Source organism: Heptranchias perlo, chromosome 25 (genome assembly GCF_035084215.1).
Source record: "Heptranchias perlo isolate sHepPer1 chromosome 25, sHepPer1.hap1, whole genome shotgun sequence".
In the NCBI taxonomy this organism is placed as follows: Eukaryota; Metazoa; Chordata; class Chondrichthyes; order Hexanchiformes; family Hexanchidae; genus Heptranchias; species Heptranchias perlo.
Window position 1 is genome coordinate 1,721,214 of NC_090349.1, and position 27,369 is coordinate 1,748,582.

Genomic DNA, 27,369 nt, shown 5'->3' on the forward strand with positions numbered 1-27,369 from the left:
ATTGCAACCTTCCTTATAACATTCTACAGTTGGCATTTTGAGGTTGCTAGGACTGTTGGGGTTGAGTTGGCCACGCACTGTGTTGATTGGGTTGGGAGGAACCACTGAAGGTGAATAGTGTTTCAAAACTGTGAAATTATTTTCTGGGCTAAAAGTAATTATTTTGTTTTTCTAGTGGTCCCTAACACTACTGCAGCTGCCATTCCACGAAGCCCTCTCAGCCCAAGCCCTCTGAAAACCCCACCAGCAGCAGCTGTTTCACCAATGCAGGTTAGTCATGTTGTATGTAGCCAATACACAACTGGCTGTATGATTGAGGAGATTTCCTATGTTACTACTTCCTTTAGCTGGGGCACTGATTATTGAACCTGGCTTTAAATCTCAATCTTGATGTACTCCCCCTACCCCCCCTGCCTATTTCCAAAGGTTTCACTGTACTTGGGCATATAAAGTTTCATGCATAATTTAGTCATTTATCTCACAGTTCCCGTTTCCTTCTACATCAATCCATTTACATAGCCTCAAATCCTGGGAAACATTGTGAAGAATGTGTATTTCTATTGTCAGACTGAGCATTCTCATTTTTAAAGAATTTTTAATAGATATGAAGACAGTGATATTTATTTGTAGAATGCCTGGACTTCAGATCTATTAATAGTCTTTGAGCTGAGTGAGTATCTGCGGTCTGTATAGTATTCCATTTTACATTCACACTAATAGTTGAGCTATCCTAATCTGCACGACATAAGAACATAAGAAATAGGAGCAGGAGTAGGCCAATCGGCCCCTCGAGCCTGCTCCACCATTCAATAAGATCATGGCTGATCTGATCCTAACCTCAAATCTAAATTCATGTCCAATTTCCTGCCCGCTCCCCGACATAACAATTGAAAAAGGCAATGGTAATCATGAGAATGGCAGAAAGAAAGAGGACAATATTATGATACAGCATGGACAAAAACACTTCATTTTTCTCACACCTCCATCATACATTGATTGTAAAGTTTTGTTTCCAGATACTGGGCCCGATTTTAGCACCCGCTACCGGGTGCGTTCTCGGCGGGGGGGCCCCGAAAATCCTGAAATCCCGGAGCCGGACCGGATCGTGCCTCGATCCCGCCCACGTCCGGGTTCCGCGCTGATGTGCGGGGGTGCGTGCGCAGCCCCCGCTGGTGGGAATCCCGCAGGCAATTAAAGCCAGCGGGATGCCACTTGAGTGTATTTACTTTGGTTGTTCAGGTCATTAACTGACCTGATTAAGGGGACTGTGTGTGATTTTGGATAAACATGGGACTGTTTCACACACTGGGGGAAACAGTCCTAGTTGAACTGGACGTGTTGCAGCCGTCAGCCTGTGGCAGCTGCAAAGGTCCATTTGACAGGTGGGTGGGGGGGGGGGGGGGGAGACCCTCAGCCATTGCAGGAGGCCGCTCTGTCACTTGGGACAAAGTTTGGCCTCCACCACCCTCCTCCTGATGGTCGAAGTCACCAACCTGCACACTCACCCCAGGGTCCGGAGACATGTACCTACCTTGCGGACCCCCTCAGATGTACATCTTGCGGATGGGGGCCGCCATAGCTGCAGTCATGACCTCCTCGGAGGGCGAGCGGCATCACCAGCCTCGCCATCCACGCCGTCCACCTCTGACACGTGGAGCTCCACAACAGAGTGCTGTGACACATCCACCTGTACAGCAGGAGGGAGGGCTACCCCAGAGAGAGATGCGTCGCAGAGGGCACTACCCTCGCCACAGGGTCCACAGACCGAGGCTCAGCCTCCTGGACCTCTCTGAGCAGCAGTGCACACGGAGGCTCAGAGTCACTCGACATGTAGCCGTGGACATCTGCAGCCTCTTTCATGCCGAGCTGCTCCTGGCTGGCCCGTGCACCATCTTCCTACCTGTTGCTGTCAAAGTCACCACTGCCTTCCCGAACTTCTGCTCCACAGCCTTCCAGGCTGCAACCGGGGACATCCCCGATGTCTCTCAGTCGTCTGCGCAGAAGAGCCCTGCAAATACACCTACACCCACTATGCAGTGACACACTGGGTGGCATCAGTGGTGGGTCCTCATAGGGATACCCAGGAGCGGGCATTATTGCACAAACCGGACAGGATTCGCGAAGACATGGCAGTGGTGGTGCCAATATAGTATGTGATGTGAGTTGTTCTTTAATTCAATAGAAGTAAGAACCATGACAATCCCTCAAACACCCTTGTGCATCCCCTTCATGCTCACAGCACGTTTGCCTTACTGCGTACTGCACATATGTGATGCATGACCTGTGGCTGCAGCACAGGTGGTGGCAGGTTGAGTGAGGCTGGCCGTGAGAGAGATGCACGAGAGGGTGAGTATGGGATAGAGCCATGAGATTGTATGAGGATTGGGTTGCGTGGTAGTGGCGGGATGAGTATCCGCGAGGTGAGTAGGTGCAGGTAAGTTGAGGATGAGGTTTGAGTGGGTATGAGGGGTCATGTGACAGATTAGTGTTGGCAGTGCCGAAGGAGATGTGGGGTGGGGACAGTGTTGTGTCAGGCGGAGTGTAGGGGAAAGACTACGTGTTCTCACTGTGGCTGACCTACTGAGGTCATTGGAGCGCCTCCTGCACTGTATGCAGGTGGGCGATATGTTCGTGGCGCAGGTGACCCCCTCTGCCACCTCGAGCCAGGCCTTCGTGGCAGAGGCAGGCCGCTTCCTCCCGCCCTCCTCCTCACCCCATCTAATGATACCTGGAGTGAGGCATCATCAAACTGGGAGCAGCCTTCCCTCTGGGCTGCTCCATGCTGTAATTTTTGCTGTTTGTGGCAGCATCTGTCAGCGGAGGACTGCCTCTTTAAATAGAGCGCCTCCAGCTGACAGATCTTACTGCGCATGCGCAGCCCGCCCGACGCGCAGATCAGCAGTGGGGAACCCAGAGGAGCAAGTAAGTGGATCCAATTAGTGTGTTGCCTGCTACGATCGCGCGGGCAACCCACTAATTTCGCTGGCCTACCCGCCGAGAACCCGCACCCCTGGTAAAATCGGGCCCACTGACTCTGCTTACTTTTATCCCTTCTGAAAATACTTTTTTTAAAAAAAAATTAAATGAAATGGTTAAATCAGCATGCCCTCAATACGTGTAATCTGCCACCTGTCTCTGGGATGCCTTAGGGTCTGGGACGGGGACACGTGCAGTAGTGAGCCAGTTTCAGCATGTGAATCTAATCCCACTGCCAATTAGAATGATTGTAGGTGAGTGTCGTAAATGGTTTCATTTCACATGTTAACGTGATGTATCTGAGGCTATCCTAACAAGAGAAACTGGACTCTAAAAGGTTGTTTTGAAATCCCTAAATATTTTATTGGACTTTCAGGATACTAGCTTTAAAAGAATTGAGCATTTAAACAAGGGAAAATTACAAAACCCACCATGACTAGCTTGATTTGTTCAATAGAATTTGTGTAACTATTGAAGCTAAATAGGTAAAGAAAATGCTTTTTAGTAAAATGTGCATGCATGGGGTTTTCAGCTTAGTATGTGTTTTTCTAATCATACTTGAACTTTTTGAATAAGTTACAGAACTATCTTTATTAACATTCTGTGAGTATGTGATGGAAGTTTGAGTATTAGTCCTGTTGTACATTGTGACAAAACTGACAGCCCAGAGCTACTAACTTTTATCGAGAATATCTTACTACAGAAACATTTGGAGGCCCGCTTAATGGGCTCCCAAAGTGCCCACAGGTGAGGGTAGCGAAGACTGCAAGTGGGTAATGCTCAACTAGAATGTCCTGTTCTCCAATTGCCCATTACTACTCTATTCAATGGGGTAAACTACAGTAGAGAGTGCCAGTCTGTAGAGAGGTCTGCATGATTACCAAGCTAATGATGTGAAAACTATCATTCTATAGTGAGGTTTGCATAATTGTCAATGATGTGAAGACTGTAGTCTTTCACTTTGCTATAGCTGTTATAACTGATGGCCTATTGAACTGGATACCACTGCACGTTGGTAAATATTGTTGGATACTCAGTTGAAATTGCTTTCTCATGTTTGAGATACTGGGCGATGGGTTGGAAAGTCTGGTGCTGGACCTTGCTTGGCCAAGTCCTGCTGAGCCTGATTATACGACTAGCATTTTGGGGCTGACGAGTAAGGTCGGACTTACAGCGTTCATGGGCTTATTAAAATATCTCAATACGATATATGTGGCAATCTTATAAACTTGGGTGAGGTTCTGCCCACAATGCAAGCCTCACCCTTAAAAACTGGGTGTGGCAGACTGTTGGGGAATTTACTTACTCAAGGTGACCTCTTAGAGAGGAGGTAAGTTGTATTGTTTATTTGGAAGGAGAGGATCATTTTTACATACTCTGGCTGCATTTTGCTCTATGTATGAGTTGGTGTTTCGGTTTTTATGGGTTGCCCTCTATTTATGTATTATTGTTCTCCCCCTTATCCCACAATGCCTTCCTTCATAGTTTGCTGGTGGCCTTGGCGTTGAACCTTACAAGGAGGTGAAGATGGAGATTCTTTTGGGGCTTCCCAAAGCGCTGCACAATTGAAATGAGGAGCTAACAAATGCAGATGCAAACAACCGCTGAGCATTTTTGCCACATCAGTCAGTACTCTGTGGTCTATATGGACAGTGCAGAGGGGTCCTGTCTTCACCACCTCTGCTTCACAGTACAGGCTACCAGGGTTGCGTCATCTGCTGCATACTGATCTGAACTAGGATGGTGCTTCCTGTGGAAGTGAAGGTTACCACAGCATGCAGCTTTATGCTATTGGATCCTTCCAAGCCATTCCACCTCCCTGGATACTTCTGCCACATCAGGTATTCTGCAGAGCACATTCTTATCAGGAAAGGGACCTATGTTTGCAAGGGGAAACGCCTTCAACAGTTCCTCTGGGGAAAGGAGGCACCAGCTGGACATGATGCAGAGTTTTCAGCAGCTGGTAGGGTTCCTTTGAGTGCAGAGAGTCGCATGTGGTACCCATGGCATCAGGGCTTCTCATATTGTGTTTGACTAACTTGATTGAGTTCTTCAATGAAGTAACGGAGAGGGTTGATGAGGGTAGTTCGGTTGAGGTTGTCTATATGGACTTTCAAAAGGCATTTGATAAAGGACCACGTAACTCCATGGCTTTCAAAAGAAAAAGAATTGGCACTCAAAGGAGATCATCTTGTGGAGGCAGAGGGCATGGCTGTGGTACTAAATGAATACTTCGTATTGGTCTTCACTAGAGAAGAGGATGCTGCCAATGGAACAGTAAAGAAGGAGGTAGTAGCGATATTGGATAGGATAAAAATAGATAAAGAGGAGTTACTTAAAAGATTGGCAGTACTCAAAGTAGAAAAGTCACCCGGTCCAGATGGGATGCAACCTAGGTTACTGAGGGAAGTAAGATTGGAAATTGCAGGGCCTCTGGCCACAATCTTCTAATCCTCCTTAGATATGGTGATGGTGCCAGAGGACTGTAGGATTGCAGATGACACAAAACTTGGAAATGTAGTAAACAACGTGGAGGATGGTAACAGACTTCAGGAGACATGGACAGACTGGTGAAATGGGCAGACACAGGGCAGATGAAATTTAACCCAGAGAAGTGTGAAGTGATGCATTTTGGTAGGTAGAATGAAGCGAGGCAATATAAACTAAATGGTACAGTTTAAAGGGGGTACAGGAACGGAGAGTCCTGGGGGTGTATGTACACAAATCTTTGAAGGTGGCAGGACAAGTTGAGAAAGCTGTTTTTAAAAAAAAAAGCATATGGGATCCTGGGCTTTATTAATAGAGGCACAGAGTACAAAAGCAAGAAAGTTATGCTAAACCTTTATAAAACATTGGTTAGATCTCAGCTGGAGTATTGTGTTCAGTTCTGGACACCACAATTTAGGAAGGATGTCAGGGCCTTAGAGAAGGTGCAGAAGAGATTTACTAGAATGGTACCAGTTATGTGAAGAGACTGGAGAAGCTGGGGTTGTTCTCCTGAGAACAGAGAAGGTTAAGGGGAGATTTGATAGAGGTGTTCAAAATCATGAACGTCTTTGATAAAGTGAATAAGGCGAAACTATTTCCAGTGGCAGAAGAGTGGTGGAAGCAGATTCAGTAGTAACTTTCAAAAGGGAATTGGATAAATACTTGAAGGGGGAAAAAATACAGGGCTATGGGGAAAGAACAGGGGAATGGGACTAATTGGATAGCTCTTTCAAAGAGCTGGCACAGGCACGATGGGCCGAATGGCCTCCTCCTGTGCTGTACTTACTATGATACTATGAATTAATGTTCGCAAAAGTGTTATTGTGTGCATCAGTGGCCGTTATCCAGGAAGCTGCCATGATGCCTTCATGGTGGTTACTCCTAGATGCTGCGATATTTGAAGGTGAAGAAACATTGGATGGGTGGCTCTTAGGAGAACAGGACTATCCTCTCCATTTAGGACTGCTGACTGCACTGAGAAAGTCCCTTACAGCAGAAAGAAGCATGTTCCTTGGCTGCACCTTTTAGAAAGGTGTGCCATGTAGCTTAGTCACAATGACAATGTCCAAAAAGCCAATGGTTGCATACAGTGCTTCGAATTGCATCTCCCAGAGCTGGCGGGAGCTCCCAACTTAGGCTTGTGCCATGGTTGATGGGCTCCACAAGAATTGTAAGTGAAATGGAAGGACAGTTACCAGCAAGCAATTCCTCATCTGCAGTCAGATACAAAGGAGCTGCATGACTGCATTGATTCAATCAGCCATCTGTGCAGCTGGCACCTATGCTTTTACTGGAGGGTAGCCTTCCGCCCCAAATAGGGGCTGCCCCCTTGGGGCACTTGCTGCAAAGGGCTTCCAACTCTTAATCATCAAAGGAAGCAATGTTGTCTACAAATCATTGTGCCATTCTGATGAATTAGGCAACCTTTCTGTTTTTTGGTGAGTTGCAACCCTTTAACAGCTGCTCCATGCTGGAGCTGATGATCCCTAGCCTGGTGTACTGCAGACCAAGCTCTGTAGCTTGTCAAATGAGGGGTCATGGGCACAGATGCTTCTGTACTGTGGACCAGCACAACCAGGATTGAAAAATCAGGCCCATTAGACAAACAGAAACAAATATTGCAGGTGCATTGTACCGATGGGTAGTACAGAACTAGTATTTGCATCAATTAATCATAGTTAGTGATAATCCAGTCTTTAGCTATTGTTAGCGGATTTCTCCCCTTACTGTCGCAACTATGGGTTGTTGATCCATCAACAATAACTTCTGCTTGATTCTAGCCCAAGTGGTTATAAAATAGCAAATTTAATAGATTGACTTACAAAGGAGTTGCATTACAGCTGTCTTCAACATTACATTCAACAGTATTATAGTTATAATACAACTGTCTACAGATTACATTAAATGACAAGCAATCAATACAACCTGATGGACTTCCGACTGTCCCCTTGAGACTTTTGGGAGGGAGCATGGCCTATCGTTATACTATTCGGCTGTGTTGTTCTGTAAGTAAGCACCGCTGGTCTTATCTCATGGTCGTAAGTCCTCCCACCATCCTGATGCCACGTTAGCAACTCAAGATAAGCAGCTTTACATAATGTAGCTAATGACCTCAACCTCCATCTCTGTTTACAAGCTGTTATGTTCCTCTGAGGAATGCATCCTTCTTATCTGAGTACAGCCCCCCTTATTCGGCCTTGCACGGCCCCAACAATGACGATTTCGTAGCAACTACATCTCTTGTTTAAACTACCTTCTGACGTTAATGTTTTCTATTCTATGACCTCCCTGATGTTCTGTATGCATCAAAAACGAAGTACTGCGGATGCTGGAAATCTGAAATAAAAACAGAAAATGCTGGAAATACTCAGCAAGTCAGGCAGTATCTGTGGAGAAAGAAACAGAATTAACGTTTCAGGTCGATGACCCTTAATCAGAACTGAAAAAAGTTGAAGATTAAACAGCTTTTAAGCAAGTACAGAGACAGGGAAAGTGAGGGAGGAAAGAACAAAAGGGAGGGTCTCTGATGGGGTGGAGGGCAGGAGTGATAAATGACAAAAGGGATGTTGGTGCAAGGCAAGGAGGGTGGTAATGGGACAAGTAAAGAAACAAAATATGGGTCTAGAGGAGCTGTAAATGGAAACATGAGAACACTTACCAGCACCAGATGTCCGAAAGAATGGGAGCAGTGGTTATGATCTGAAGTTATTGAAATCAATGTTGATTCCAGAAGGTTATAAAGTGCCTAATCGAAAGATGAGGTGCTGTTTCTCGAGCTTATGTTGAGCTTCATTGGAACAGTCTAACCTCGGTGGTGGGCAAATTATTGGAATCAATTCTGAGGGACAGGATAAACTGTCACTTAGAAAGGCATGGACTAATCAAGGACAGTCAGCACGGGTTTGTTAAGGGGAGGTCGTGTCTGACTAACTTGATTGAATTTTTCAAGGAGGTGACAAGGAGGATCGATGAGGGTAGTGTAATTGATGTAGTCTACATGGATTTTAGCAAGGCTTTTGACAAGGTCCCACATGGCAGATTGATCAAAAAAGTAAAGGCCCATGGGATCCAAGGGAATGTGGCAAATTGGATCCAAAATTGGCTCAGTGGCAGGAGGCAAAGGGTAATGGTCGACGGGTGTTTTTGCCACTGGAAGGCTGTTTCCAGTGGGGTGCCACATGGCTCAGGACTAGGTCCTTTGCTTTTTGTGGTATACATTAACGATGTGGACTTAAACGTAGGGGCATGATGAAGAAATTTGCAGATGACACAATGATAGGGCGTGTGGTTGATAGTGAGGAGGAAAGCTGTAGACTGCAGGAAGTCAGATGGGCAGAAAAGTGGCAAACGGAGTTCAATCTGGAGAAGTGTGAGGTAATGTATTTGGGGAGAGCAAACAAGGCAAGGGAATACACAATAAATGGGAGGATACTGAAAGGTGCAGAGGAAGTGAGGGACCTTGGAGTGCATGTCCACAGATCCGTGAAGGTAGCAGGACAGGTAGATAAGGTGGTTAAGAAGGCATATGGAATGCTTTCCTTTATTAGCCGAGACATAGAATACAAAAGCAGGGATGTTATCTGGAACTGTATAAAATACTAGTTAGGCCACAGCTTGAGTACTGCACACAGCTCTGGTCACTATATTACAGGAAGGATATAATTGCGCTAGAGAGGGTGCAGAGGAGATTTACGAGGATGTTGCCAGGACTGGAGAATTTTAGCTATGATGACAGATTGGATAGGCTGGGGTTGTTTTCCTTGGAACAGATGATTTGATTGAGGTGTACAAAACAATGAGGGGCCTAAATAGAGTGGATAGGAAGGACCTCTGCGGAGGGGTCAACAACCAGGGGGCATAGATTTAAAGTGATTAGTAGAAGGATTAGAGCGGAAATGAGGAAAACATTTTTCACCCAGAGGGTGGTGGGGGTCTGGAGCTCACTGTCTGAGAGAATGGTAGAGGCAGAACCCCTCAACTCATTTAAAAAATACCTGGATGTGCACCTGAAGAGCCGTGACCTGCAGGGCTACGGACCAAATGCGGGAAAGTGGGATTAGGCTGGGTGGCTCATTTCTCAGCCGGCATGGACATGATGGGCCGAATGGCCTCCTTCTGTGCCATACATTTTTCTATTATTCTAACAGTGTAGGAGGCCGAGATCAGAGTGGGATTGGGACGTATAATTAAAATGGCAAACGACCGGCAGGTCAAGATCACGCTTGCAGACTGAGCGGAGGTGTTCAGCAAAGCGATCACCCAATCTGTGTTTGGTCTCCCCAATGTAGAGGAGACTGCCTTGTGAGCAGCGAATACAGTATACTAAATTGAAAGAAGTACAAGTAAATTGCTGTTTCACCTGGAAGGAGTGTTTGGGGCCCTGGACGGTTGGAAGGCAGGAGGTGAAAGGGCTGGTATTGTATCTCCTGCGCTCGCACAGGAAGATGCCGTGGGAAGGAGAGCAGATGATGGGGGTGATGGAAGAGTGGATCAGGGTGTTGCGGAGAGAACGGTCCCTTCGGAATGCTGAAAGGGGAGGGGAGGGGATGATGTGTTTGGTCGTGGCAAATGGCGGAGGATGATGCGTTGAAAGTGGAGGCTGGTGGGGGGGTTCTGGTTCTGGGAAGGAAAGAAGGGGTGAGGGCAGAAGTGCGGGAAATGGTTCGGACACAGTCGAGGGCCCTATCAACTACAGTGGAGGGAAATCCTCGTTTGAGGAAAAAGGAAGATGCATCGGAGGCACTGGTGTGGAAGGTGGTATCGTCAGAACAGATGCGACGGAGAAACTGGGAGAATGGAATAGATTCCTTACAGGAGGTGGGGTGGGGGGAAGTGTAATCAAGGTAGCTGTGGGAATCGATGGGGTTATAGTTGATATTGGTTGACAGCCTATCCCCAGAAATGGAGATAGAGAAGTCGAGGAACGGAAAGGACAAGTTGGAAATGGACCATGTGAAGACGAGGGAAGGGTGAAAATTGGAAGCAGAGTCGATGACATTTTCCTGTTCGGGGCAAGAGCAGGAAACGGCACCGATACAGTCATCATTGTACCAGAAAAAGAGGTGAGGGAGGGGACCTGATAAGGACTGGAACAAGGAATGTTTCACGTATCCCACAAAAAGGCAGGCATAGCTAGGACCCATAGCGACACCTTTTATTTGGAGGAAGTGAGTGGAGTCAAAGGAGAAGTTGTTCAACATAAGAACAAGTTCAGCCAGGCGGAGGAGGATGGAGGATGGGGACTGGTTGAGCCTCCGTTCAAGGAAGAAGTGGAGGGCCCGCAGGCCGTCCTGGTGGGGGACGGAGGTGTAGAGGGGCTGGACGTCCATGGTGAAAAGGGGACGGTTAGGGCCGAGGAACTGCAAACTGTTAAAATGTCGGAGGACGTCAGAAGTATCACAAATGTAGGTCAGAAGAGATTGGTCAAATGGAGAAAAAAGGAGTCGAGATAGGAAGAAATAAGTTCCGTGGAGCAAGAACAGACTAGAGCTGGGTCTCCCAGGGCAGTCCTGCTTGTGGATCTTGGGAAGGACGTAGAAGCGGGCTGTGCAGGGTTGGGGGACGATGAGGTTGGAGGCCGTGGGTGGAAGATCTCCAGAGGAGATGAGGTCAGTGATGGTCTGGAAAACTTCTGCGGTGGGGTCGTGGTCCAGGGGGAGTAGGAGGAAATGTCAGAGAGTTGGCGTTCAGCCTCCACAAGGTAGAGGTCTGTATGCAAAACAACAACAGCGCCGCCCTTGTCAGCAGGTTTAATGACAATGTCAGGGTTGGACCTGAGAGAACAGAGTGTTGCAAGTTCAGAGGGAGGTAGGTTAGAGTGAGTGAGGGGTGTAGAGAAATTGAGATGGCCAATGTCACGCTGGTAGTTCCCAATGAAATGACCAAGAGGGTAAGAGGCCAGAGGGAGGGGTCCAGGTGGAATGAGAATTCTGAAGGCAGGGGGAAGACTCCTAGCCAAAGGAGGTGTGGGGCGGGGGAGGCGAAGGCGACTGCTGTGTGAGCTGTCCTCGTTTTCACAGAGATGCTGAACTTTTGCCCTCGTATTTTTTATGCTTGTTTCAAATCATATTTTTACATTCCCTCCTCTTGAACCTGAGTGGAGTCACTCTGGTTCAGTTATAGCATCTAGAAATGGGCCACTTCTTGAACTTTGGGTGTTTATAGTTCTGAAATGTCAGCATGCTCTGTCTCTTACAAACTGTCCTTCATACACAAGCCGACCCACGACTTCGCCCTTCTCTTAACACTGCCCTCTTGCTAAATGTTTAGGAGCTTTATGCGAGCTGTGGGAGATGGGATATTGACCATGCTTGGCCCCTGGTTCCACCCAAGTTCAATTTTCACTTTATCCCTCAAGATGATCTTGCCTAAGATCATCTTGAGTTTACATAAGCACATACAAACCTATACATATTGCTTCTAAGTTTCATTTGGTTAATACAGAAACCTACAGTCCATCATAATATCAAGATATCATGGACGTAAAAGATTCTCCAGCTTTCCTTTTACTAATATCCACCTTGTGGATATTTTTGCTAAGTATTATTTCTCCCTAGCCCAATTTCATTGTTAACAGAAAGGAATCTAACCCTGAATTTTGGAAATCCAAATTTCTATGTCCCTCTTTAGTTTAATTTCAATCCCTCTGATTGGTACCAGTATTTCCTGATTGTTTCACTAATTAGTCCGTTTCTCTATGGAGCGTGTGTCAGTGCCTTGTTTAAAAGATTTTCTCACTCTCCTGAGCCACATTAACCATTTCATGTCATGCCGTTGTCAAGTAACTGAGCATGTCTGAGACCCGTTCTTCAGGGCATCTTCATCATGTATTTCCGCATACTGGTTGCCTCACACGCAACGTATCACAGGAATATTAACTTTCTGTTGGCTAGTTTAATTTTCCTCATGGTATTTCCAAATGTGTTTTTCATGGCACACTTTATATGTCCAGTAAGATTCAATCCTGTAAGAGCAATTGCTCTGTATACAGAGTGGTTCCGATAGCTCACCAGGCCGTCGGCCTTTGTAATCATGTTCTTCATCCTGGTCTCTGTTTCCAATTGATGGCAACATACATTTGTATCTTTCATATCCACTGCAGCCAATCTTGGGCTTTCAGGTTATCTTATCAAAAGATCGGGGGGTTTCTGGAGGTCTTTGCTTATCTCCCACTGCGTGGTCCTGATGTCTCAGGTAGTGGCCAGGCTATCATTTCTCATTGTTCAGTATAGGCAAGGACACAAATATCTCCAAGAGAAAGCTATTAATTACTATTCTCAACTACACTTCCCTGACTTTCATTGGATCGTACCTTTATACCAGATTGATGTCTTTTGGTAAATCATGCCCAGGTGATTTATTTACCCAACATCACCCAGGGCGATGACTTTGGAGAAATTCCCATTGGATGGTGTAATTTCCCTGTTTCTATTTTATATCCTCAATCACTTCTTCTCATCCAATTTTACACATCCCATTATGTTACCATTTCATCTCATTCATGGGCCCTGGAGCAACTTTACTGTCCAATACAATATTTACAGTCTGGTCCAACATCTCAATACATTTATTTGTTTAATTTATTTAAATTCTTCTTGGACCCACTTTTCATTTCCCGAAATGTCCCGATACCTTGTGCCTGAGTCCATCCCATTGTTTCACAATTATCCCAATTCAAGAGCAGTATTGTTGGATTGACAGGACTTGTCAATGTACAATTTTATTTCCCCCCACAAAATACTTTCTTCCTTGATACACAGCATTGGATAGGAATCATTTAGACTGGGCTCCTTATATTTTAAAATATAATTTGATTATCCCCTTAAACTACAGGAAAATTTTCCCTTCTCGAGTGCTTGAACGGCAACTCATGTCAATTTATCTTATCCGTTCCAATTTCAGAAACAAATTATGTCCAGGCTTGTGGTTTTACAGTAGAGATAGAAGTGCTTGTAATTACTTTTGGCAAAATATTTTCAAAAGAGGAAAAGCAACTTGGTCAAGGCTGATTACTTTTCCTTCTCTATATAATTTTGAATTTTTGATCGGCTTAAGTCTTGATCGCTGTGACACTTGAGGCTCGATTTTCACACCCGCGATCGGGTGCGTTCATGGCGGGGGGGTTGCGAAAATCCAGGATTCCCGGGGCGGGTCTGGAGCCCGGCTCCAACCCGCCCACTTCCGGGTTCCCCAGTGACGCACTGACATGCGCGCGCAGCCCCCGCATGTGGGACTCCCGCCGGCAATTAAAGCCCGAGGGGGGGGGTGCCACTTAAAGTACTTAAACAGGTACTTCAGGTCGTTTACAGACCTGATTGACTGATATTTTAGGAGGGGTGGGATTTTGAAATTAATTGAGACTGTTTCCCGTACTGGGGGAAACACTCCCAGTTCAAATGGACGTGTTGCAGCCATCAGCCTGTGGCAACAGCAAAGGTCCATTTGACAGGTGGGGGGAGACCCTCACTCATTGCAGGAGGCCACTCTGTCACTTCAGACAAAGTTTGGCCTCCACCACCCTCCTCCTAACAATAAAATTCAAAAACTTGCACACTTACCCCGGTGTCCAGACACATTTACCTACCTTGCGGACCCCCTCAGATGTACATCTTCCGGATGGCGGCCGCCATAGCTGCAGTCATGACCTTCACGGAGGACGAACAGCATCACCAGCCTCACCGGCCACGCCGTCCACCTCTGACACGTGGAGCTCCACAACACAGTGCTGTGACACATCCACCTGCACAGCAGGAGGGAAGCAAACGCAGAGAGATGCGTCGCAGAGGGCACTATCCTCGCCACAGGGTCTACAGACCGAGGCTCAGCTTCCTGGACCTCTCTGAGCAGCAGTGCACACGGAGGCTCAGAGTCACTCGACATGTAGTCGTGGACATCTGCAGCCTCCTTCATTCCGAGCTGCTCCCAGCTGGCCCGAGCACCATCTTCTTACCTGTCGCTGTCAAAGTCACCACTGCCCTCAACAACTTCTCCTGCACATCCTTCCAGGGTGCCACCGGGGACATCGCCGACGTCTCAGTCGTCTGCACAAAAGAGCCCTGCAAAGGCACCTTCACCCACTCTGCAGTGACACAATGGGTGACTTCAAGTGTGCGTGTTCATGGTGAACCCCATGAAAGCCAGTCAAGAATGGGCAAGATGTGGCAGTAGTGGTGATGATAATATTTATTGTGCATGTGAAAGAAAACAAATAGAAATAAAAAACATGACAAATCGTCAGACACCCTTGTACATTCCCATTGTGCTCACAAAACCTTCGCCTTGCGTTTCCGGGAACCCCTACGTGGTGCTACCCCTGTGGCTTCAGCAGAGGTAGTGGCAGGTTGCTCTTGTCCATGCCCCGACCGATGAGGTGCTTTGCGCGGATGCCCTCTGGGTTTGGGTGCCCGTGAGGGTCCCTCCAAAGACTGCTCCACCTGCACCTGTGCAGGGGCAGATTCGGCCACCTGGAGAGGGGGGGCAGCATTGCGGGTGCCGGTTGAGAGGGGAGCAATGGGTGAGACGTGGGAGCGCTTTGAGTGGCGTCCTCACTTTCATGTCCCCTTTCACCATCATCCCTCTCGTGGCCGAGGCCCACATCACTCCTTCCACCCTGCTGGACGGCAGTTTGGAGGACTTGTGTGAGGCCTTGGAAGGCCACTTGTAAAGTATCTGTCAGCCTGTTCAAGGCGGCAGAATGTTGCTCACCCTGAATCCAAATGGCCGTTGTCAGGGCCTGAATGGACTCATTGTTGAGCCGTGCTTGACGCTCGAGGGAGGCTAGCCTTTCCTCCATCGCAGACATTCCCGCACCTACCCGCGATACCATCTCAGAGATACCCTCATGTCCCTGCGACACTATCTCGGAGATACTCTCCTGTACCGTTGCCACCATTCCCCTCATGCAGGAGTTGGACTCCTCCATCTCTGCGCAATTGTGGAGAATGCGCGTGGCACCTGTTCCAGTGCCTCGGCAACGTGCTGCTGCCCCTCCACGACTCTCCTTTTCACGGCTGGCCCCAATGGTTCAGCATCTGGGTCCAGCTGAGCAGAGCCTGGAGAAGAGTGCTTCCACCAACGCGGACTCTCCACGGCTGCCCCTGCCACCAGGGTCTGCTCGTGCTCACGTGTGTGGTGACTCACCATGTGCAAGCCCAACTAAGAGAGGACGGGGACCCACCGAGGTGTGTGTATCTGCGCTGGTGGATGCATGGCTCAGATGTGACGATGGACCCTCAGAGGCCGGCAGGTCCTCTGAGGAATTGCCCTCCATGGTCACGGCACTCGCAGGTGGCCCTGCAAGCGAACAGAAAACAATATTAGGCATGTGGACAGATGTTGAGGTGTTGCAGATGCCAAGTGATGCTAAGATCATTCGCTATCATGAGTGCTGAGTGTTAGCTTTCTGTCACCGGCCGCTTGTGCAATCCCAGCCTCGGCATCCGCCACGGACAGGCACTCCAGCATGCGGCTGATGTCCAATGCCTGCTGCTCTGCGTCTGTTAGTGCCACCTGGTGTGGCGGGCCCCCTCCGGTCCGTGCCCTCTCCCGGGCATTCTGGCATCTCTTCTCCTATCAAGGCAAAACACAGAGGTGTGATTGAGTGATGGTTGCATGGTGAGCCGCTGCATGCATTGGTGTGGGTGGGGTTGGGTGTGAGGGAGATGCATGGGAGGGTACGTGTTCAACATAGCCATGATATTGTATGAGGATTGGGTTGCGTGGTAGTGTTCGAATGGGGACAGGGGCGGTGAGTACGTGCAGGCAAGGTGAGGATGAGAGTTGAGTGGATGTGAGGAGTGATGTGAGAGCGTTGTGGTGGCAGTGCAGAAGGGGTTGTGTGGTGGTGGAGGTGATGTGGAAGACTGAGTGTGGGAGAATGCGTAAGTATACTCACTTTGCCTAACCTGGTTAGGTCATTAAATCTCTTCCTGCACTGGACCCAGGTTCGTGGCACGTTGCCGCAGCTGGTGACCTCCTCGGCTACCTCCAGCCAGGCCTTCTTCGTGGTGGAGGGAGGGCACTTCCTCCCATCAGAAGGGATAAGGATTCCCTCCTCCTCCTCACCCCATCCAGCAGCAGCTAGAGCGAGGAGTCCGAAAATCTTGGGGCAGCCTTCCCTCTGGCCTGCTCCATGGTTCAGCATTGGTTGTTTGCTGCAGGAGGAGCATTGGTGGACTGCCCCTTTAAATAGGGCTCCTCCAGCTGACAGACCTTGCTGCGCATGCGCAGTCCGCCCGCCGCGCAGCTTACCAGCGGGAAACCCGGAAGCACAGGTAAGTGGCTCCAATTAGCCTGTGGAGCGCACTGATTTCACCGGCCGCGTTAGCCATGCGCCCAGTCGACCTCCCGCTGAGAACCCGCCGCCCTGCTAATATCAAGCCCTTGATGTCTGCAGATAAGGTCTTAAATTCTTAACACTGATGTTCCTGCAGCAAAGGTTGCTCCGTAACTTTGTGAAGCCATTTTTATGCTAAAGAAATGCTCTTGGTAATCCTGCACCATCGACACTCATGCGATCCCGAAAACCACGGTCCCCTGTTTTAAAAAGAAACACAGAAAATCACTGTGGCTCTTGAGAGCCCATGAGGTTAAAAACAACAAACAATTCATTAATTTTCTTCTGTCATCCTTTATCCCGGGACCAGAGTGGACTCCATGCACGTTTCCTGAGAGGAATAGTCAGCAAAGGGAGCACAAAATTATGCCCAATATTTCCTTCTATCATGTGGGGAAATATCCACTTACATTAAGAAACTTATTTTAAATAAATGCAAAGGTTGTTGCTTTGCGAATTAAAGCAGATGTCAGTGTCCTTAGAAGGGGTTAGCATCATGGCAGAAATATGAACAACTCACGCAGCATGCATCAATGCAACGTTCACATAAATTTAAAAGAAACCTTTCGTGTCAGGGAAGAAAATATTTCAGATCGTTCATCTTATTTTTAGTTAGTGCAACATTTCTAGATTGTTGTCATAGAGACAGAACATTAAGTTTCATTTCTATCACTTTTAATTGAAGGACACGTTAGCCTTCATAGCTAAACAAAATCTTTGTAACATTACACGAAAGAGAACACAAAGCAAACATTGCGAAACGAAAGCACTAACACAGGCTTTTAAAACAAAGAACACATTCCGCAGCTGGTAGCACTCTACTGATTTTTACATAATTCTTTTACGGCCTCTGTCTGCTATGAAAGGACTCATTCTTAAGTCCTCATTCTCCTGCACTATTTCTTTCCCTCTTTTTTGCTTAGAACATAAACAATCTGGTGCACTTGCCACGGTTATTTCTTTCGCGCTCTCTCTCCCCAGCTCTCTCTCCCCAGCTCTCTCTCCCTCTTTCTCTTAACACTAGTTTATTTTTAAACCTTTAAAACTCAGGCCCACCCAGGGACACCATTATGTTAGTGGATTACTCCCGTTACTGTCGCAACTATGGGTTGTTGATCCATCAACAATAACTTCTGCTTGATTCTAGCCCGGTTATAAAATAGCAAGTTTAATAGATTGACTTACAACAGAGATGCACTACAGCTGTCTTCAACATTACATTGAACAGTGTTATAGTTATAATACAACTGTCTGTACAGATTACATTAAATGACAAGCAATCAATACAACCTGATGGACTTCCGACCGTATCCTCTTGAGAGCTCTCACTTTTGGGAGGGAGCATGCCCTCTCTTTATACTATTTGGCTGTGTTGTTCTGTCTGTAAGCACCGCTTGCCTTACCTCATGGTCGTAAGTCCTTCCACCATGCTGACGCCACGTGAGCAACTCAGAATGAACTGTTTTACGTAACGTAGCTAATGACCTCAACCTCCATCTCTGTTTACAAGCTGTGATGTTCCTCTGAGGAATGCATCCTTCTTATCTGAGAACAGCCCCCCTTATTCGGCCTTGCACGGCCCACCAGTGTTCGTTTCGTAGCAACCACATCTCTTGTTTTGGTGTAAACCACCTTCTGACGTTAATGTTATCTATTCTATGGTCTCCTGATGTTCTGCTGTGTGAGCTGTCCTTGTTCTCACAGAGATGCTGAACTGTTGTCCTCTTATTTTCTATGCTTGTTTTAAGCCATATTCTTGCAGATATTTTTATGTCATTACTCTGACATAGCCTGAGAGGTCAGTGTGTGGGTGGGAAGTTATTTTGTGTGGGGTAGATGGAAAAGTGCTGTTAGAAATGATATGCCATCATCTCTCAGGAGATTTCTCATTGCTTCTATATTAGGTTAAAAGCATTAACCAGCCTGAATGTATTAGTGCCGTTTCCACAAGATGGAAAACTAATTTAAAAACTCAGAACATTAGCAGAGTCGTGCAGAGTGGAATTTCTACTCCCACTTTTTAACCCCTTTTATTCTGCCCCCTAACCCCAGACTTTTTACCGTTCCTCATCCAAGAGAGGCAACTTGGGCAGGAGACCTGGGAATTGCCAGTGCTGTTTGAGTTAGCTACCAGGAGATGCACAAAAGCAATTCAAGCAGATTACCTCTCATGATTTGCCCTTTCTTCTCCTGGGGATCCACTGTCTTCACTCCTTGATGAGACTGCAAAAACTGGGAATTTACAACATGCAGACACAAATTCAAATCTACATAGTAGCATTATGTGGCATAACATGTTGCACCAGCGCTTATATAAGTGTGTAAAAAGGAAGAGAGTAGCGAAAGTAAACGTTGGTCCCTTAGAGGCTGAGACTGGAGAAATTATAGTGGGGAATCAGGAAATGGCAGAGACATTAAACAAATATTTTGTATCTGTCTTCACAGTAGAAGACACAAATAGCATACCAGAAATAGTGAGGAACCAAGGGTCTAATGAGAGTGAGGAACTTAAAGTAATTATTATTAGTAGAGAAAATGTACTTGAGAAACTAATGGGACTAAAAGCTGATAAATCCCCTGAACCTGATGGCCTATATCCAAGGGCTCTAAAAGAGGTGGCAGCAGAGATAGTGGATGCATTGGTTATGATCTTCCAAAATTCCCTAGATTCTAGAACAGTCCCAAAGCATTGGAAGATAGCAAATGTAACCCTGCTATTCAAGAAAGGAGGGAGAGAGAAGACAGGGAACTACAGGCCAGTTAGCCTGACATCAGTCGTTGGGAAAATGCTGGAATCCATTATTAAGGAAGTGGTAAGAGGGCACTTAAAATATCATAATATGATTAGGCAGAGTCAACATGGTTTTATGAAAGGGAAATTGTGTTTGACAAATTTATTGGAGTTTTTTGACGATGTAACTAGCAGGGTAGATAAGAGGGAACCAGTGGATGTCGTATATTTGGATTTCAAAAGGCATTCGATAAGGTGCCACATAAAAGGTTGTTACACAAGATAAGGGCTCATGGGGGTGGGGGTAACATTAGCATGGATAGAGGATTGGTTAATGGACAGAAAACAGAGAGTAGGGATAAACGGGTCATTTTCGGGTTGGCAGGCTTTAACTAGTGGGGTACCACAAGGATCGGTGCTTGGGCCTCAGCTATTTACAATCTGTATTAATGATTTGGATGAAGGGACCGAGTGTAATGTATCCAAGTTTGCTGACGATACAAAGTTAGGTGGGAAAGTAAGCTGTGAGGAGGACACAAAGAGTCTGCAAAGGGATATATATATATATAGACAGGTTAAGTGAGTGGGCAAGAAGGTGGCAGATGGAGTATAATGTGAGGTTATTCACTTTGGTAGGAAGAATAGAAAAACAGAATATTTTTTAAATAGTGAGAAACTATTAAATGTTGGTGCCCAGAGATATTTGGGTGTCCTAGTACAAGAAATGCAAAAAGTTAACATGCAGGTACAGCAGGCAATTAGGAAAGCAAATGGCATGTTGGCCTTTATTGCAAGGGGGTTAGAGTACAAGAGTAGGGAAGTCTTACTACAAGCGTACAGGGCTTTGGTGAGACCTCACCTGGAGTACTGTGTACAGTTTTGGTCTCCTTATCTAAGGAAGGATATACTTGCCTTAGAGGCGATGCAACAAAGGTTCACTAGATTAATTCCTGGGATGAGAGGATTGTCCTATGAGCAAATATTGAGTAGAATGGGCCTATACTCTCTGGAATTTAGAAGAAAGAGAGGTGATCTCATTGAAACATATAAGATTCTGAGGGGGCTTGACAGGGTAGCTGCTGAGAGGCTGTTTCCCCTGGCTGGAGAGTCTAGAACTAGGGGGCATGGTCTCTGGATAAGGGGTCGGCCATTTAAGACTGAGATGAAGAGGAATTTCTTCACTGAGGGTTGTGAATCTTTGGAATTCTCTACCCCAGCGGGCTGTGGATGCTGAGTCATTGAATATATTCAAGGCTGAGATAAATAGATTCTTGGACTCCAGGGTGATCAATGGATTGGGGATTGGGCAGGAAAGTGGAGTTGAGGTTTGAAGATCAGCCATGATCTGATTGAATGGCGGAGCAGGCTCAAGGGGCCATGTGGCCTACTCCTGCTCCTATTTCTTAAGTTCTTACGTACCATACTCCCCCTACCAGGTAGTCCTAATGTCTAGGGTTGTAGCTTCCAGTTCTTCGATGCAGTGCACCCTATATGTTTCACCATCCAAACATTGTTTTGTTATTTCTAAGAATTCTGCATTCATTTTATTAATGTTCTACCTCACCAGTTTGTTTTTGTTCCTCCTCCACTGACTACAGTTACCTATAGCAACGCACTGTCTCTCTTCCATTCCTGCTTTGGACTTTAGGAAGCACCAGTCAGTAATTGCATTGAACTCCTGCACCAACCTTCCTCATCCTTGGAGGTGATGTCTCCAATGAGATCCCAGAACTCACCACATGGGCAGTTGCTGCCTGGAACATGTGTGCTGTAGCTAATGGCTGCTTGTATTCATGTTTTACAATCAAATTTATCAATCATTTACTTTGAAAGTTCCTGATCTTATGTTTTAAGATTTCTGTCAGTCCAAGTGTATTCTTCGGAAGAGTACAATCCTATCTGTTCCCCTGGCCCCTACCCCCCAGGATAAAACCACCCCCCACCCCTCTCTGAACCCCATGTCAGGGTATGTTGTTAGGCAGTTGTTGGCCTGCTGTAAACATGTTCACGGTATTTGTGCATTTTCAACTGAGGTGGGGCAAAGAACATTGTATTAGTACATGAGTGGTGCATTTTGTACACAGTCTACCTTAGTCAGGGGAAAAAGGAGACCAGCTCTGGACTAAAGGTATTTGGAGAAATTTTCCATTTTCCCCAATATTTGTATCAGGTGTGACATTTGAGGCAATGCTGTCAGTCTCTCAAGTTTGAAAGTAAGTGTGTGCAGAGAGAGACTTGTCAAATGTTTGACCTTAATGGAAGCAGTTGGTAGATAATCATCATTTCTGGCAGACAGGGAAAGGAAGGAAAATACCACACAATGGTAATAGTGCTATAGAACGTGCTAACGGTGATAAGGAAATAATACTGTTGAAGGACCGGTGATTGTTGCCAGGCTTGTACTGCAGGCACGTTTGTGTTTAGTAGTGTGTATGCCTTCACTTGCATATATATGGATCACACTCTGAAATCTTTATTATTTGATCTTAGCTGTCAAGAGCAATTGATGCTGTCCACTTCCTGCACTCTGAGCCCACCTAACTTGCATTTTATATAACACCTTTAATGTAGTAAAAGGTTCCAAGGCGCTTCACAGGAGTGTTATCAGACAAAAATTGACAGTGAGCCAAAGGAGGAGATATAAGGACAGGTGACCAAAAGCTTGGTCAAAGAGAGAGGTTTTAAGGAGAGGTTTAGGGATGGAATTGCAGAGCTTAGGGCCCAGGTGGCTGGAGGCACGGCGGCCAATGGTGGGCTGAAGGGGGTAGGAGTGCGTAAGAGGCCAGAGTTGGAAGAACACAGAGACTTTGGAGGGTTGTAGGGTTGGAGGAGGTTACAGAGATAGGGAGAGGCAAGACCATGGAGGCATTTGAACATGAAGATGATAATTTTTAATTCGAGGTGTTGTTGGACCAGGAGCCAATATAGGTCAGTGAGCATAGGGGTGATGGGTGAGTGGGACTTGGTGTGAGTTAGGATACAGGCAGCAGATTTTTGGATGAGCTCAAGTTTATGGAGGGTGCAAGGTGGGAGGCCGGCCAGGAGAGCATTGGATTAGTTCAGTCAGGAAGTAACAAAAGCATGGATAAGGGTTTCAGTAGCAGATGGGCTGAGGCAGGTGCGGAGATTGGGGATGTTACAGAGGTGGAAGTAGGTGGTCTTTGTGATGGAGCAGATATGGAATTGAAAACTCAGCTCGGTCAAATAGGAAGCGGAAGTTGTATACAGTCTGATTCAGCCTGAGACAGTGTCCGGGGAGGGGGATGGAATCGGTGGCTAGGGAATGGATTTTGTGGTGGAGGCTGAGGACAATGGCATTGGTCTTTCCAATGTTTAATTGGAGGAAATTGCAGCTCATCCAGGACTGGACTTCGAACCAGCAAACTAACAACGCAGAGGCAGTAGAGGGGCCGAGAAAGGTGATGGTGAGGTAGAGTTTGGTGTCATCAATGTACACAGTGGAGTCTTCAGATGATGTCGCCGAGGGGCAACATGTAGATGAGAAATAGGAAGGGGCCAAGGATGGATCGTTGGGGGATTCCAGAGGTAACGGTGCAAGAGCGGGAAGAGAAGCCATTGCAGGTGATTCTCAGGCCACGACTGGATAGGTAAGAATGGAATCAGGTGAATGCAGTCCCACCCAGCTGGACAACGGAGGAGAGGCATGGAGGAGGGTAGTGTGGTCAACCGTGTCAAAGGCTGCAGACAGATGGAGAAGGATGAGGAGGGATAGTTTACCATGGTCACAGTCACATAGGGTGTCATTTGTGACTTCAGTGTTGTGGCAGGGGGGGCAATCTGATTGGAGGGGTTCAAACGTGGAGTTGCGGGAAAGATGGGCACGGATCTGGGAGGCGACAACACATTCAAAGACTGGAGAGGAAAGGGAGGCTGGAGATGGGGCAGTAGTTTGCAAGGACAGAGGGGCCAAGGGTGGGTTTTTTTGAGGAGGGGGTAATTTGAAAGGGAGCAGGTCAGTACCTGAGGAGAGGGAACTGTTTACAATATCAGCTAGCATGGGGGCCAGGAGGAAGTTGGGTGATCAGCAGTGTAGTGGGAATAGGGTGGAAAGAATTGGAGGTGGGTCTTATGGTCAAGGTGAGCTCAGAAAGGGCATGAGGGGAGAGAGGAAAGAAACTAGTGGAAGATGCGAGTTTAGGGCTAGGGCAGGGAGGTACTTTTGGGGAAGCTCGACTTGGTGGGTTAGGGGAAGGGAGGGATGTGGCAGAGGCAGCTGAACGGATGGTCTCCATCTTAGTGAGGGTGACAAGAGCAGGGAGAGGGGTTTAAGGAGACAGTTTGTAGTGGAGAAGAGAAGCTGGGGATTATCTTCGTATTCCAGGATTCTCCTGCAGTAGTTAGCAGTTTTGGCAGAGGAGATCAGGCCCCGATAGTGCTTTATGTAGTCCAGCCAAGTTTGGTGATGGATGGCTAAACCAGTTATGTACCATATATGTTCAAGTCTGAGTCTCTTGGACTTAAGGGAACAAAGATGGGGGGTCGTACCAGTGAGAACAAACAGCGTGAGAGAGTGTAAGGGTTTTACTGGGACATGGGCATCAAAGAAAAATGAAAGGGTTTGATAGGGTGGACATAGAGAAAATGTTTCAACTTGTGGGGGAGTCCAAAACTAGAGGCCATAAATATAAAATAGTTGCTAATAAATCCAATAGGGAATTCAGGAGAAACTTCTTTACCCGAAGAGTGATTAGAATGTAGAACTTGCTACCACAAGGAGTAGTTGAAGCGAATAGAATAGATGCATTTAAGGGGAAGCTAGATAAACACATGAGGGAGAAAGGAATAGAAGGACATACTGATAGGGTTAGATGAAGCAGGGAGGGAGGAGGCACGTATGGAGCATAAATGCCAGCATAGACCATTTGGGCCGAATGGCCTGTTTCTGTGCTATAGTTTTGATGTAACACGATGTAGAGGCGGAGGTGGGGGAGTGATTGAGCAGATCGATAGTAGACCAAAAAAAACTATTCTGTTGTCATCGAATGGGAACAAACAATGTGAATGGACTGGTAGAAAACAAGAGGAAAAAATCTCATTGCTGCTGTGAATTACTCATGTTGATATATTAAAAAAAAGTAGGTAAACAAATTAAAGGTGATTTAGGGGCTCATGAGAACAGATTCGGTACTGAGGCATGGGTGCAATTCACTCTTTTATCAGTAGATGGCAACCAGCCACTGGAAAGGTTCCCCATGTTGTATCTGGCAGATGTACTACGATGCATGTCTGTTAAAGTAAGTCATTTCATACAGTTCATTTATACATGAAACACTAGAGAGGAATGCAAATGAAGTGTGCTACAGTGCAAACCTCATTCTAGGGTTTTTTGACAGTAACATTGGTGCTAACTAGTCTACAAATTAAATGTTGACAGTAATATTGATCCTAGTAAGGGCAGGTGTCAGGCGTAAAGTCATGGACTAGACATGACTGTGGGATGAATTGTTTCCTAATGTACTGGAAAGTCAAAACATTTTCATTGAGGTTGGATGTGTTACAGCTAACACTTGACTGAGGAGCCAGTGAGAATGCACTGCAATAATACTGCTGTATCACCTATTAACCACCCAGATAGACATGTAACCAGTATGAGTAATGCATAGTGGGTCAATACAACTGTTATTATTGGGGGAATGGAGATCACAAAAAGCCCACTTCATGAACAAGATTGCAGATTAGAAGAGTTGACCAAAAGTCTGGTTAAAAGATAGGTTTTGAGGAGGCTTTGAACGGCTGGGAGGGCAAAGCGAAGAAGTTTAGGGAGGGATTTTCCAAGATAGGATGTAGACAGCTGAAAGCCAAGCCAAGTGAGGAATGCTAGGAGACGATGGATGTACAGTAGGGCCCATTTGGAGGAGTGAGGACACATACTTGGATGTAAAGCTGGAGGGGATTGTAGAGATGGGGAGGGGCAGAGCCATGAAGAAATCTGTGGAAAAGAACAAGGAGTGTGTTAGAAGGTGGGTAGTCAGTGGTGGTTGGCAAGGACAGGAGTGATTGGCCAATGGCAATTAGTATGGAGCGGGAAGATGGTGCAGTTACTTGTGATGAAGCAGGGTCCTTTTATCGCTTCCCACTGAGTTATAGATGTAAGATAAAGAATGCATGTCAGGAACCCTTTGGAAATAAGGGATGATTCTGTGATCCAGCACTCCCAGGAGTGTGTCTCAGTAACTGGCAGGCATTCCCTATTGGCTCCCTGCAAATGCCACTATCCATTGATGGTGCAGCTGGTGGAATCACCTCTATAATGTCCTGGAGAGTAGGTGGAGCTAACACCGTCACACAGTATGCTTCTTGGATAAATGTCATTGTTAGTTGTTTTCATTCCAACCGCTAACAACAGATGATACAAGTTATAGCTTACAAAGAGTTGATAACTAGGAATAAATTTGAGGCAGAGAGGCTGGTGGTTGAGGGGATATCACCTCTTATCAGCAAAAATAAAAAAACAGTTTTTGAAGTTGTGATGACAGTTTTAGTCCAGATCTGTTGTTGGTGTGGTTGCTATGGGACTGTTTAGTTTTCTGTAGTATGCAAATGAAAGGGAAGCAGCTCAGAGCAAGTGCTAGGGATCAGAAATAAATCCATAAAGATCATGATAGGTGAACAGTGCATCTGTGTGATATGATAGAATCTGCTGAGTAAGGAATTGTTGTGCATGAACCTTCACTACAATTGCTGTCCTCTGCTCCAGTACCCACTGCCTGTGTTCTGGGAGTTTTGCTGATCTGCAGCCGGTTATGAGGTGAGCTGTTTGTGAATTCCTCTCTCTCTGAGAAAACATCTCCTTCTCCCAAACAAGCTAGCGGTGATCAGGACCTCACTGGGAGGAATCGAGAGCACACAGTCATGTCCTACCATTCCATCACAGCCCCAAACAGAACAAATAAGTATTTTGCACATTCTAAATGCTTGCTGTGATAAATGACTCCAATAAAGTGAGCATCAAAAGGAAGGGCCACCTAAATTAACACAAAGACAGACCAATCTATTTGTACTGCTGTGGAGCACAGAAAGTGGAGAAAGTTGTTTCATATAGTTCGAATGAGGGAAACCAAGCACCTGAAGAAAATGTTAAACCAGAATTTTACCAGCAAAGGAGAGGGCTGCGCAGAGCTATATGGTACAGGGCAATAAATAAATAAATATTGGAGATCGACTTGACCGGGATCAAGGTGTGGACAGACACCTGACCGGGATCAAGGTGTGGACAGACACCTGACCGGGATCAAGGTGTGGACAGACACCTGACCGGGATCAAGGTATGTGATTATACATGTTTTTCAATCGAAAATGAAGAAATAAACTTTTGATTCACACACATTATGCTAGTCAAAAGATGGCAACAGTGTGGAACTTTTGGCAGGGTCTTAAAACAATGTCTTTGGTCTTCCCAATGATCAGCTGCAAGAAATTTGGCTCATCCTATACAAATTCCTTCCTTCTTTCTTTCCCCACTGTATAATGCCAGACAGGCAACCTGTCAGCATGAAGATGGTTATGGGCTCAGGCGCCATGGTACAGAGGTAGGGATGGGTGTTACCAGCTTACATCTGGGAGCTGACCCCATGTCTATAAGGGATAGTATGCAGATAAGGAAGAGGTGGATCCTTGGAAGAGCTCAGGAGTTGACCATGCAGGAGCTGGAGGTGAAACCATTGCTAGAGATATGCTGCCTGCTTTGGAAAAGGTAGGAGAGGAGTCAGGAGCTGGACCATGGAGGAAAGGGGGCAGAGGAGGAGAGACCGTGTCTTGTGTATCTTCTAGTTTATGAAAGGTGTTAAAAGGTTAAGATAGGAAGTTTACCTGATGGCTC

General features: G+C 46.4%; 1 protein-coding gene across 9 annotated transcripts in view; it reads left to right on the top strand.

Annotated features, from left to right (window-relative positions):
* specc1la (sperm antigen with calponin homology and coiled-coil domains 1-like a) overlaps positions 1-27,369 on the top strand; it is a 400,129-nt gene that overhangs the window by 178,343 nt on the left and 194,417 nt on the right. For 8 of the 9 annotated variants that reach the window (XR_010967162.1, XM_068005421.1, XM_068005423.1 and 5 more), the window contains exon 9: positions 176-270. Coding sequence is in view for 8 of the 9 variants with exons in the window: in XM_068005421.1 (XP_067861522.1) it covers positions 176-270 (95 nt within the window). In the remaining variant the exon portion in view is untranslated. Of the gene's footprint in view, positions 1-175; positions 271-14,064; positions 14,659-27,369 lie in introns of those variants that run through there. The other variant, XM_068005428.1, reaches the window with a different exon arrangement.